Source organism: Staurois parvus, unplaced genomic scaffold (assembly GCF_062004578.1).
Source record: "Staurois parvus isolate SC_StPar_1 unplaced genomic scaffold, SC_StPar_1.0 ptg001462l, whole genome shotgun sequence".
NCBI lineage: Eukaryota > Metazoa > Chordata > Amphibia > Anura > Ranidae > Staurois > Staurois parvus.
The window spans coordinates 108,219-121,685 of record NW_028319258.1 but is presented as its reverse complement, the minus strand read 5'-3'; the positions used below and the strand labels follow the sequence as shown (position 1 = coordinate 121,685).

The 13,467-nt window shown below is 40.0% G+C and overlaps 1 protein-coding gene across 2 annotated transcripts in view; it reads right to left on the bottom strand.

Annotated features, from left to right (window-relative positions):
• Window positions 1-13,467, bottom strand: part of LOC149435830 (guanylate-binding protein 1-like) — a 113,725-nt gene that overhangs the window by 47,154 nt on the left and 53,104 nt on the right. For both annotated transcript variants that reach the window (XM_089662379.1, XM_089662378.1), the window contains exons 5-6: window positions 9,472-9,659; window positions 1,836-2,084 (exon numbers count right to left, since the gene is read on the bottom strand). In XM_089662379.1, coding sequence (XP_089518505.1) covers window positions 1,836-2,084; window positions 9,472-9,659 — 437 coding nt within the window. The remainder of the gene's footprint in view (window positions 1-1,835; window positions 2,085-9,471; window positions 9,660-13,467) is intronic.

Sequence of the window (13,467 nt, the reverse complement as noted above, 5' to 3'; positions counted from 1 at the left end):
TGCCGCTTATCAGTGCCAGTCAGTGGCGCCTATCAGTGCTGCCTATCAGTGCCCATCAGTGATGTCTGTCAATGCCCATCAGTGCCACCTTCCAGTGCCTCCTCATCAGTGCCCATCAGTGCCACCTATCAGAGTCCATCATTGCAGCCTATCAGTGCCCATCACTGCAGCCTCATTAGCGCATATCAGTGAAGGAGAAACATCACTTCTTTACAACATTTTAAAAAACTTTTTTTTTCAAAATTTTCAGTGGTTTTTGGTTTGCTTAAGAAAAAATAAAAAACCCAGAGTTGATTAAATACCACCAAAATTAAGCTCTATCCGTCACAAAAAAAAATGATAAAAATTTCATATGGGCACAGTGTTGCATGACCGCGCATTTGTCATTCAAAGTGCGACAGCTCTGAAAGCTGGAAATTGGCCTGGGCAGGAAGGGGGTATAAGTACCCTGTAGGCGAGGAGCAGGACAAAATGTTTACTTGCTGCCTAATATATCCCAATGACTTTGTATAATATATCCCAGGTGCCATTGTAATAAGATAATCAATGTTATTCACTTAACCTGTCAGTATCCATAATGTCTGGCTAATTGGTGTATATACTCCTGACCACGATACTCTTTGGGCTGCAAGTTACTTTTTTTTTCTCCTGATCTCTGCACTCTGTACATTACATACACCTGACTTCTACACTCTGTACATTACATACACCTGACTTCTACACTCTGTACATTACATACACCTGACTTCTACACTCTGTACATTACATACTCCTGACTTCTACACTCTGTACATTACATACTCCTGACTTCTACACTCTGTACATTACATACTCCTGACTTCTACACTCTGTACATTACATACTCCTGACTTCTATACTCTGTACATTACATACACCTGACTTCTACACTCTGTACATTACATACACCTGACTTCTACACTCTGTACATTACATACACCTGACTTCTACACTCTGTACATTACATACACCTGACTTCTACACTCTGTACATTACATACACCTGACTTCTACACTCTGTACATTACATACTCCTGACTTCTACACTCTGTACATTGTATACACCTGACTTCTACACTCTGTACATTACATACTCCTGACTTCTACACTCTGTACATTACATACACCTGACTTCTACACTCTGTACATTACATACTCCTGACTTCTGCACTCTGTACATTGTATACACCTGACTTCTACACTCTGTACATTACATACTCCTGACTTCTACACTCTGTACATTACATACACCTGACTTCTACACTCTGTACATTACATACACCTGACTTCTACACTCTGTACATTACATACACCTGACTTCTACACTCTGTACATTACATACACCTGACTTCTGCACTCTGTACATTGTATACACCTAACTTCTGCACTCTGTACATTACATACACCTGACTTCTACACTCTGTACATTGTATACACCTGACTTCTACACTCTGTACATTGTATACACTTGACCTCAGCACTCTGTACATAACATACTACTGACCCCTGCACTCTGTGCATGGGTATGATGATCAGGCCCACACATCAGGTGCTGGTAATGCATGCTGCACATTGCAGAGGAGGGGGACACAGTTTCACATTTTCACCATGGGCACTGGATGACCTTTTCTCTGTACAGGCATCCTGTTATACACAGTGACTTGTTTTTTGTTTGCTAAGCTTCAGAAATAAAGGAAGCAGCAATGTAATTCTGTGGCTGCATTATACTGTTCAGTCGGATTCACGTACTTTGTAAGATATTTGTTAAAGAAGCATGCAAACATTACATGAAAGCTATACAACATTAGATGAACTTACGGGGTCCATTGATGTTAGCAATGATGTCAACACTCTTAACTTTAGCATTCTTGAAGATATAGTCACAGAACAAGGTGCTCTGAGCCACAAAAGCCTCATCGAGTGCATCATCAGATAGTTGTTCTAGTTTTGTAAGTTGTTTCCTGGAGTCAGTTGGAGCATCAAACATAAAGCATTTCCGTATTCCGAAGTACGTCCGGAGGCGATTCCTAAGTTCATTATACTCCTTATCTTCTGATAAACGTTCAGCTTTTGAAAAGAAAAAAAGAAATGTAGTAAGTTGGGAGATAGAGTTTCTTTGTTAAATGTTGGCATCTATGAATCTCTACCTGCCTTACAATCATTTCAAATTAAACTTTTCATGGATTTCAGTGCATCTGAAACCTCAGATGAAAAGAAATGGCAATTTTTGGAATAACTCCTGGGAAATTAATAGAGAGAACACAAGAGTGCTGGCGTGGGTGTGGAAAGATTGGTACGTGGTTTCATATTTGGTGGGAATGCTCAAAGATTCAAAGTTTTTGGGAGATAACGGTCAACTTAATAGAGAAAATCTCAGGGATAAAGATAGGACTAGATCCAGAAGTGTGTTTATTACATAAAACAGATTTACCAGTAAATAAATACAAAGACTCGGGTGTATGGTACTATGTGAATGCAGCAAAGGGTTTGATACCTAAATTCTGGCATAGTTTAGAGGTTCCGAGAGAAAAGGATTGGGTAGAGAGAGTAAATCAGATTAGTAAGATGGAGAAATTGTACTATATCCAAGAAGGTAAGATGGAGATATATAATAGGAGATGGGAGAAATGGGAAGATTTTGTACATCAAACGAATATATATGAAGCAATGGGAAATGATAAGAGAAGTTATATAGTTATAAGTTGATTTTATAGGGAAGGAAGTAAGAGAAATATGCAGAGTGGGAGGGGGGAGGGATGTGGTAGGGTGTAGGGGTAGAGGTAAGGGATATAAAAAAAGGGGGAAATAGAAGGAGATAGGATTAAGAATTATATATATTATAGGAGAAAATTTGATGAAATGTATTGTTATGTTCTTTATTTCCTTTTATTATACATGTATTTATAAATATGAAAAACTAATAAATATTTGAATAAAAAAAAAAAAAACTCCTGGGAAATTAGAGGGATCTCCAGAGAAGCCATTCACTTCACTGCAAAAACACTGCAAAACGGTTGTATCCTCTAATGCAGCACTGCATGAAACCTGCCTGTATAGAGGAACTTTATACAAACAGACTTGTGAGATTTTCATGCACACCACAAATTGTCAAAGTCATACCAACCATCATGGCACTGGTCTTGTTCTGTTCTGCCTTGTGGGACTATGAACAGGAACCAGGCGCTGTGTAGTTTTGTGATAAAGTAATACACATTATATGGAGGTGTGCCTTTCATAATTCATTAGCCGGCCCCTTCTGCCGTGCAGGTCTCCTATAAAATGGCCGATTGCCGGACTTTTCACAGACTTGATAAAGCGTATGTGCGCAAAACATGTTGTCCCGGCAACCTCTTTCTTCTAAAGTTGCGGCTCCAGCGAGAGTTCCCCCTCTCCATCTCTCCACATCGTGGTGACATCACCCGGGATGCTGGGACATCGGATACACGTGGTCCCTGCACTGACAGGCATTCTACTGTCTACTGCTTCCCTCTGAGCAGACGGGCCATCCATCTTGGAACCTGGCTTCTTAACCACTTCAAGACCGGACACTTTTACCCCCTTCCTGACCAGGGCAATTTTCAGCTTTCAGCGCTATCACGCTTTGAATGACAATTACGCGGTCATGCAACGCTGTACCCAAATGAATTTTTTACCATTTTTTTGAAACAGATAAAGCTTTATTTTGGTGGTATTTATTCACCACTGGGATTTTTATTTTTTTTTGTTATGTAAATGAAAAAGTCCAAAAAGTTTGAAAAAAAGTGTTTTTTTTATAACATTTTGCGAATAAATAATATTTCATCATAAATCTTTGCCAAAATTTATTCCGTTATCTTTTTAGTAAAAAAAAAAAAATCCAAATTAGTTTATAACAAAAATTATAATTTTTAAACATTTTTTTTACATTTTTATTTTATTTTTTTATATTATTATTTTTTTATTATTTTTACATACTGTCACCCTAGCAGTACAGTGTCACCATGGTGACACTGTACTACTTGTGGGGGGTGATTAAGATTTTTTTTTTTTACACATTGCTTTTACACCCATATAGGATGTAAAAGCAATCATTTCTCTTTCTCTCTGTGTGCATTCTTGCACTCATTGAGAAGTACTGACTGAGCTGTGATTGGTCACAGCTTGTCACATGGTACAAGCCTGTTGTGAATAGCCCTGTACCATGTGACCTCTGTGATCATTCACAGATTTCACACGTAGTAAGCAATGATGTCACAAGTGACATCTTGCTTACTACTTTGCATGTGATCACTGATTGGCCAATCAGTGATCACATGATCGGGACCTCGTACAGAGGTCCCGTCCGACGATCGGTGTTTCACTGTGTCCCAGGGAGCGCGCACAAGCAGGGTGCGGGGAGGCCGTTTATAGACGGCCACCCGACCCTGCAGTGCCACCGTCCGGCCGTTTATATACAACGGCCGGTCGGGAAGTGGTTAAAGGCACAGGCTGGTATCTATTTTTTACCATATGAATTATTAACCTCCCTGGCGGTATGATTCTTTCCGATTTTTGATGCTGAAAGCGGTACCATTTTTTCGCATAGAAATTGTTTTTTATTGTAGGCTGTAATTTTTAGGAAAATTTCCCCCACGAATCATTATCACTCAATTCCGCAAGTGGTTCTGATTTACTATCGCTGTTCTCTAGCCGGTCTAAAACCGCTTTTGACGTAAAGGGACGCTTTTTGGACGCTTCTCAGTTTCCAGGCAGAAAGAACAGACAAAATGCAGGCAGGGCGCCGGACAAAGCACTCGGGACAAAATGAATGTGAAATGGGATGAAACAACAATGTTTTACTATTTAAAAAATTTTTTTTTTTAAAAAATGACATTTTTTTAAAATTTTCAAATATCCCGCCGCCAGCGGCGCCTGTACGTCCCGACATCACCGGAACATGGAAGCCGGATGCCGGCATCATCTGGAGGAGATGGCCGGGGACGCTGCAGGGGACATTCGGGAATACCGCCAAGGAGGTTAAAGGCACACCTCCATATAAGGTGTATTACTTTATCACAAAACTACACAGCGCCTGGCTCCTGTTCATACCTTCCATATACCGATGTGCTTTTACCATGGCAGCAGTGAGTTTTTTCCCCACCAATCACAGTTGACATATACCATTCACCTGTTTCCTTTGGGACACATCTGTTCGCTTTTATCCAGACCGCTCTTCCTTGTGGGACTATACCTACACTGAGACGGAAATGATCTGAAGCCACAAAACCTCTTTTGAAATTGTTAAACACCAAACACTGTTTTCATTTTCAACTCATGCACATGAGGGGGAAATGCATATGAACACCGTCTAGCACACTATGAGGGAAGAATAGGAGCAATGGAATCAGCCCATGGTGTCTCCAGGCACCTGATAGACTTGACATGGTCACTAGAACTATGATAATAGCCAAATGTGACCTCTACTGAGAATGTTCCAGAATGTTCCTCTACTGAGAATGTTCCATCTTTCATAAAGATATAAATAGGAAATAAAATATTTCAAGCTACTTGCTACACAAAGGTCGCAGGTCACTACTGCTGCTTGCCTAGTCAGTTATGGCAGTGGTAGTGCAGAATAAAGGGTGCTCGGGGGTTGGACAAGGGTTTTGTTCTAAGGACAGGCAGGTATCTTCTTGGGGAAAACCTCAGTGCATTGCATGCAAAGCATAGCTTCAAAATGTTTTAGTGTGCTTCCCTTCTGTTTCTAGAACCAGTGATTTGCATTCCACTACCCATACTCTGCAATAAGCCACGTCTGCATCTTGTACAGCATGCATTTTATTCTCATTTTATTTTTGCATTGCATTAGTCAGTAAAAAACACATACTCTTTCTAGTTATCTTTAACCTCCCTGGCGGTATGATCATGTCAGGAATTTTGTGCTGAAAGCGGTACCATTTTTTTGCATGGAAATATGTAGTTTTTAATTGTAGGCTGTAATTTTTAGGAATAACTCACTGAAATCTATCCGAAAAAGAGTCTATTAAACATTCCGGATATGATAAAACTTGAAACACGAAATCATAAATTATAATTTAATAAATAATCATAAAAAATAATAATATAATAATAATAAATTTAATTCAATAATATAATCAAACCAAAAACACTGAAATTTGAAATACAGAGGCAAATTCGCACATCGCTGAGCAAAGTCACAAAATCGTTTTCAGTGTCTGATGAGGAATTTCCCCACAAATCATTATCACTCAATTCTGCAAGTGGTTCTGATTTACTATCGCTGTTCTAAAACCGCTTTTGACGTAAAGGGACGCTTTTTGGCCGCCATGGACTTTTCTAAGTTTCCAGGCAGAAAGAACAGTCAAAATGCAGGCAGGGCGCCGGACAAAGCAGTGGGGACAAAATGTATGTGAAATGCAGTGAAAAAGCAATGACAGCAAAAATGTCATTTTTTAAAAATTTCAACTTTCCCGCCGGTTCCGCCGCCCGAACGTTCCGACGTCACAGGGACCGGAACACGGAAGCCAGATGCCGGCATCCGCCGGAGGAGATGGACGGGGACGCTGCAGGGGACCCATCGTGGGAGCGAAGGACAAGGTAAGTGCTGCAGGGACCCCCAGAGAACGCTGCATGGTAAGCCCGAGTGTAGCTCAGGGTTACCGTTCTTGGTATAGAAATTCTACCCCGAGCTACACTCGGGAATACCGCCAAGGAGGTTAAAAGTGTATCCTTTACTCTTTTTTTTTTATAAAATTTGAAAAAGCTTGATTCCCCAGTGTGCCTTTAAAATTCTCCCAACTCAAACCTAGAAGAGCCTTTTTGAACAAGCTGAAGTTAGAAGCTGATTGGCTGCCATAAATAGCTGAACCAGATTTAGCACTTTCCAGTTTTACTAAATCAATCCCAATATGTTTAGTTTTCCAGTTGAATATCCAGTGTTACCTCTCTGTCTTATGGATTCTCCAGAATTAATCGCTTGCCCGCCGTGCTATAGTAGAAATACTGCTACAGGGCATCAGGGCTGCACAAAATTATGTATTTATACACATGATTTGCATATCCGGGTAGGGGGCGTGTACTTGCCGCCCTACCTGCACCACCATTGGTGGCTAGGGATGTCAATCACTGGGTCCTGGTCAGAGATTCCCCGCTGGCACCAGGTGATCGTCGGGGAAAGCTGACAGGTGAGAGACCTGTGTGTAAACACAGATCTGTCTCCTACCAGCAAGGACATGCTGCTTTGTATCTCTCTGCACAGCATGTCTCCCTAGTAAAACACACCCAGTACACAGTTAACCCTTTGATCGCCCCAGATGTTAACCCCTTCCTGCCCAGTGCCATTAGTACAGTGTCAGCGCTTTTTATTAGCACTGATCACTGTATTGGTGTCACTGGGGATGTCAGTGACAGTCAGTTCCCCTCCCCCCAATGTCAGAATGCCCGCCGCAGTCCCGCTATAAGTCATTGATTGCCACCATTACTAGTATTAAAAAAGTAAAAATAAAAATCTCAGTATTTATACTGTCATTTGTAAACGCTATAACTTTCACGTACACCAATTAATTTACATGTATCGGGATTTTTTTTTAGCAAAGACATGGAGCGCAATACATTTTGGCCTAAATTTATGACAAAATTAAATTTTTTAAAATTTTCTTACTGGACATGTTTTATAGCAAAAAGTAAGAAATATTGTTTTTTTTTTTTAATTGTTGGTTATAAACGCAAAAAATAAAAAAACACAGAGGTGATCAAATACCACTGAAAGAAAGCTCCATTTGTAGGTTAAAAGTACATACATTTGATTTATGTACAGCATTGCATGACCGCGCAATTGTCAGTTAAACGTAACATCGTATTGCAAAAAATGGCCTGGTCAGGTAGGGGGGTAAATCCTCTGGAGGGCAAATATATAAGAACTTCACTTTAGTAAATAACAATGCTGTTTCATGCTAAAGACTGAACTGAGCCTGCCACAGTGGTACCAGGCTGGGGAAGAAGATCCCTTTAGGTGAGCAGTAAAGATCAAGAAAACCAGATCCCTTTAACATTTTTCATGAATCTGTGTGAATGTGCACAAATAACTTTAAAAGCCACTTAAGAACATATGCCTATCTTATTGGAGAAAGATCTATCTCCAAATTCTGAACAAAAAACGTGCTAGTGGCAATTTTTTGAAACCCCCCACCTCCCCTGGAAACCCTGCTTGTTCTTACAAGAAAGTTAACTGACACACAGTTGTGCTCGAAAGTTTGCCTCCCCTGGCAGAAATTGTGAAATTTTGGCATTGATATTGAAAATCTGACGGATCTGCCAAAAAATGCTCTTTTATTGAAGGATGATGATCATATGAAGCCATTTATTATCACATAGTTGTTTGGTTCCTTTTTAAATCATAATGATAACAGAAATCACCCAAATGGCCCGGATCAGAAGTCTCCGCCTGCGGATCAGAAGTCTCCGCCCCCCCCGGATCAAAAGTTTCTCTCCCCTGGAATGTTGGGCCTTGGTACAGACACACAAGGTGACACACGCGGGTTAAAATGACAATTAGAGGTTAATGTCCCACATCTGTGGCTTTTTACATTATAATTAGTGTCAGCGTATAAATAGTCAATGAGTTTGTTAGCTCTTACGTGGAAGCACTGACTAGGCTAGATACTGAACCATGGGGATCAGAAAAGAACTGTCAAAAGTCCTGTGTAACAAGGTAATGGAACTTTATAAAGATGGAAAAGGACATAAAAAGATGTCCAAAGCCTTGAATTTGGGGGATTTCTGTTATCATTATGATTTAAAAAGGATCCAAACGACTATTTGATAATAAATGGCTTCATATGATCATCACCCTTCACTAAAAGAGCATTTTTGGGCGTGATCAGTTATATTTTCAATATCAAAGCCAAAATTTCACAATTTCTGCCAGGGGAAGCAAACGTTTGAGCACAACTGTATATTGTACATACATTCTCAATTAGGCAGCACAGTGACTAAATGGTTAGCACTTCTGCCTGGTAGTACTCGGGTCATTGGTTCAAATCCCAACCACAGCACCACCTGTCTGGAACTTGCATGTTCTCCCTGTGCCTGCATGAGTTTCCTCCGGGTACTCTCGTTTCCTCCCACACTCCAAAGACATACTGGGAGGTTCATTGGCTCCTGTCTAAATTGTCCCTAGTATGTGTATGTATGAATGTGAGTTAGGGACCTTAGATTGTACACCCCTTGAGGGTTAGGGACCTTAGATTGTACACCCCTTGAGGGTTAGGGACTGATGTGAATGTACAATATATATGTAAAGCACTGCGTAAATTGACGGCGCTATATAAGTACCTGAAATAAATAGATATTCATAAAATCAAAGTTCAAGAAGGTCTTTTTTTTTCTTCAAATAACTAGTGTCCATAAACTCCCTAGCCTCTTAGGAAACAATTTAAGGACTCTTCTTCAAAATGATAGATAATCATATACATACGGTTTTTGAGTGTTAAGGCCTTCTCCAGGTAATCATCTGCGGTGACCTCTTTCCCATCTATTTTCAGTTCCAGGAAGAAATCTCTCACTGACCAGATAAAGATGGGGAAATATGTGGAAAAGTTTGCCTCATTATTCTGCACATCCCCCGTTTTCACCTTTATCAATTCGGTGATTTCTGCTACAGTTCTTTTGAATGATTATAAGGATATACAACCACTATGAGTACAAGGATATACAATTACTACCCCCTTTGTATTTTATTGAAGTTTCAAAAGGATGGGAGCGCCCAACCAGCTTGTATAGACTTTTTAAAAGATTTTTACTTTGTAACAGCCAGTGTGTTTCGGGGGCTCAGCACTTCCCCTTCATCAGGGCTAAAAACTAGACAATAAAGAAAATACAGAGAATCCTAGTTATAAATCTATAAAAGTACAAATACTTTAATGCACTATTATCAGAGCCAAAAAAGGACATACATTGTTCGAGTAAGAAGTATAAAAACCAATAAGGAGAAAGAAAACATGTTCTTATTAGGGCCACAGGGCAACACAAAAACATAAGAAAAAATGAATGTTTGCTCATTCTTGTTAAAGCAACAGTACAACAAAAAAACATAAATAAATGGTAATCATAATAGTAGTAGTAATAATAATTAAAACAAAAATAAACCCAAATGGCAAATGAGATGTATAAATCCAGTTCAAAACAAACCATAAACAATAGGATATTCTTGGAAAGTAGGCTCCATTTTTAACTGTATGGAACCAATATGTGAGTAAGCTGCAGCTTAAAATGAAGGAACTCTAAAGCAGAGACAAAAAAAAAGTGCAGACCAAGTCCATGTGGGGTTGACAGCTAGGAGTAATGAGAACAAAGCTTGTATGGCAAAAACAGAAAGGAGGGAGAAAATGAAGCAGGGACAGATGGAATTATGCTACAAAATCAGCTGGGAGTAGTGGACACAAAGTGTTTGTTAAAATCCCAACTGAAAGAGGGAGGAGCATGGGACTAAAACAAGAGATACAACTGAGAAGATTCAAAGCTGACTCACCAGGATGAAGCAGGCACTTGGATTAAAAAGGTACCTGACATGTGAGTCTCAGGCTTAAATCCTCCATGGCACAGAAAGGGGCGGAGTCTGGGCAGCCAAAGCAAGCAAACAGGGGCTAGACCAGCAATGGGCAAACTACGGCCCGGCGGACCTTTTAATCCGGCCCACGGAGCTAGGCTCTCGCTAGGCTCCTCTCACAGTCCGCCCTGAAGACCGGTGTAGCATGAAAATCTGTCTCCTATGAGGATCTGTCCCCCTCGACGTATCTGCGCATGTGCCGGAGATCGCCGATCGGCTGCTAATGCCTGAAACTGGCACATGCGCAGATACGTCGAGGGGGACAGATCCTCATAGGAGACAGATTTTCATGCTACACCGGAACGGCGCGGGAACACGGCGAGAGGAACGCGCGGTAAGTGAATTGACACAGGGGGGACTTGGGGACTTAATATGGGGGATGAATTAATATGGGGAATGAAATACTATAGGGGATGAATTACTATATGGGGGATGAATTACTATAGGGGGGATGAATTACTATATGGGGGATGAATTACTATGGGGGATGAATTACTATATGGGGGATGAATTACTATAGGGGGGATGAATTACTATGGGGGATGAATTACTATATGGGGGATGAATTACTATGGGGGATGAATTACTATGGGGGATGAATTACTATAGGGGGGATGAATTACTATATGGGGGATGAATTACTATATGGGGAATTAATTACTATGGGGGATGAATTACTATATGGGGGATGAATTACTATAGGGGGGATGAATTACTATATGGGGAATGAATTACTATATGGGGGGTGAATTACTATATGGGGGATGAATTACTATGGGGGATGAATTACTATATGGGGGATGAATTACTATATGGGGGATGAATTACTATAGGGGGGATGAATTACTATAGGGGGGATGAATTACTATAGGGGGGATGAATTACTATAGGGGGGATGAATTGATATATAGGGGATTGAATTACTATATGGGGGATGAATTACTATATGGGGGATGAATTACTATAGGGGGGATGAATTACTATATGGGGGATGAATTACTATAGGGGGGATGAATTACTATAGGGGGGATGAATTACTATGGGGGATGAATTACTATGGGGGATGAATTACTATATGGGGGATGAATTACTATGGGGGATGAATTACTATATGGGGGATGAATTACTATGGGGGATGAATTACTATATGGGGGATTAATTACTATGCTTACTATGGGGGAATATTACTATACTTACTATGGATGACACATACACATCATTCATCTACTCTTGGTCCGGCCCCCGGGTCCAATATCTGAACCCATTGCGGCCCTCAAGTCAAAAAGTTTGCCCACCCCTGGGCTAGACTATGCCAGCATCACTATAGGAAGGGAAGTGACATGTATCAGAAAGATCATATTGAGGATAGAATGGTCAGGAGGTTAGCAGATACACAAAAGAAAAATGTAAGAAAAAGTAAATGGATAAAGCTGTCAACCCCACATGGACTTAGTCTGCATTTTTTTTTTTTGGTCTCTGCTCCAGATTTCCTTTACTTAAGCTGCAGCATACTCGCATATTGGTTCCATAGAGTTAAAAATGGAGCCTACTTTGCAAGAATATCCTATTGTTTATGATTTGTTTGAACTGGTGTTTGTAGTTTTCATTTGCCATTTGTATTTTTTTATAGTTTTTATAGTTTTTATTATTACTACTACTATTATGATTACCATTTGTTTATTTATTTGTTGCTGTACTGTTGCCTTAACAAGAATGAGAACATGCTCAGTTTTTCTTTTCAGTTTTTGTGTTGCCCCGTAGCCCTAATAAGAACATGTTGTTAGAATTTCTATGAGAGAAGTTATATTTTCATCTTTTCTCCAGTTCAAATCATAGCTGTTTTAAACTCAATAGGCCCCAACAACTCTGGGTCACTTTCAGGTCTTAGTACATGCAAGAGACAATCTCATTCCCAACTGAGATAGTTTGTTCTTGCAAATAAAGTGTGTACAGAATTGAGGGAAACAGGGACACTTCTCAGTGCATAGACAATGGGTTTACCACACATTTACTGCACCTGGAAAAAATGAACTATATCTACCAGCATTTTTTCCAGGCCCCATAAATGTGAAGTGTGAAGACACCTTGTATGTGTGACTATGTAGACTTGTGGACACAACAAACTAACAGCCTAGTTATCCAATGACTCGCTATTGTTTCAGCTCTGGGAAGGGTAAACAGTAGACAAATACCTCTCATAAAAGTGATCTCTATAGGAAATTATAAAGATGAACCTTGGACCTATTTACTGTATATGTTTAAAACTATCCATATAACATAAGCTGATTCCATGGATTATCTGTTGCAAGTTAGAAGGTCAAGACTTTCAAGACAGTTTGTATATACTGTATATCTATCGATGCTTGCTTATGTACTAAGGGGTTGGAACAGTCTTCTTCAACCAGGGTGCCTTCAGGTTCTTCAGGGGTGCCTTGGAAAAATGCCTAAAAATTTCCCAAAAATTGTATAAAAGTCAGTAGGTGGATATAGCCAGCCTTTTAGTTATACAAAGCCATAGGTTTTCATTATGCACCATTACGACCTTCTAGCTGCTGGTGACATAACGACCAATGATGTCATCAGTTGCTAAGGATATTGGCCACCTGCACAGCATCAATATTTGCCCCTCCCCTGCTCCTCTCCATCAGTACTGGGGTTACATTAGCTGAGTGAGGGAGGAAAGCTGTGGGAAAAGAGAAACAATGGAATACTAGTAGGTACCAGTGTGCAAAGTTGTATTTTAGAAGAAAAAATCAACTCTAACATTAGATGTTCCACATGTACAGATGTTGCTGCATTCTGTAAAACTATTCATTTAATTTTTTACATTTTGTAATGGGTGCCTCAAGATTGTGCAGAATTTGA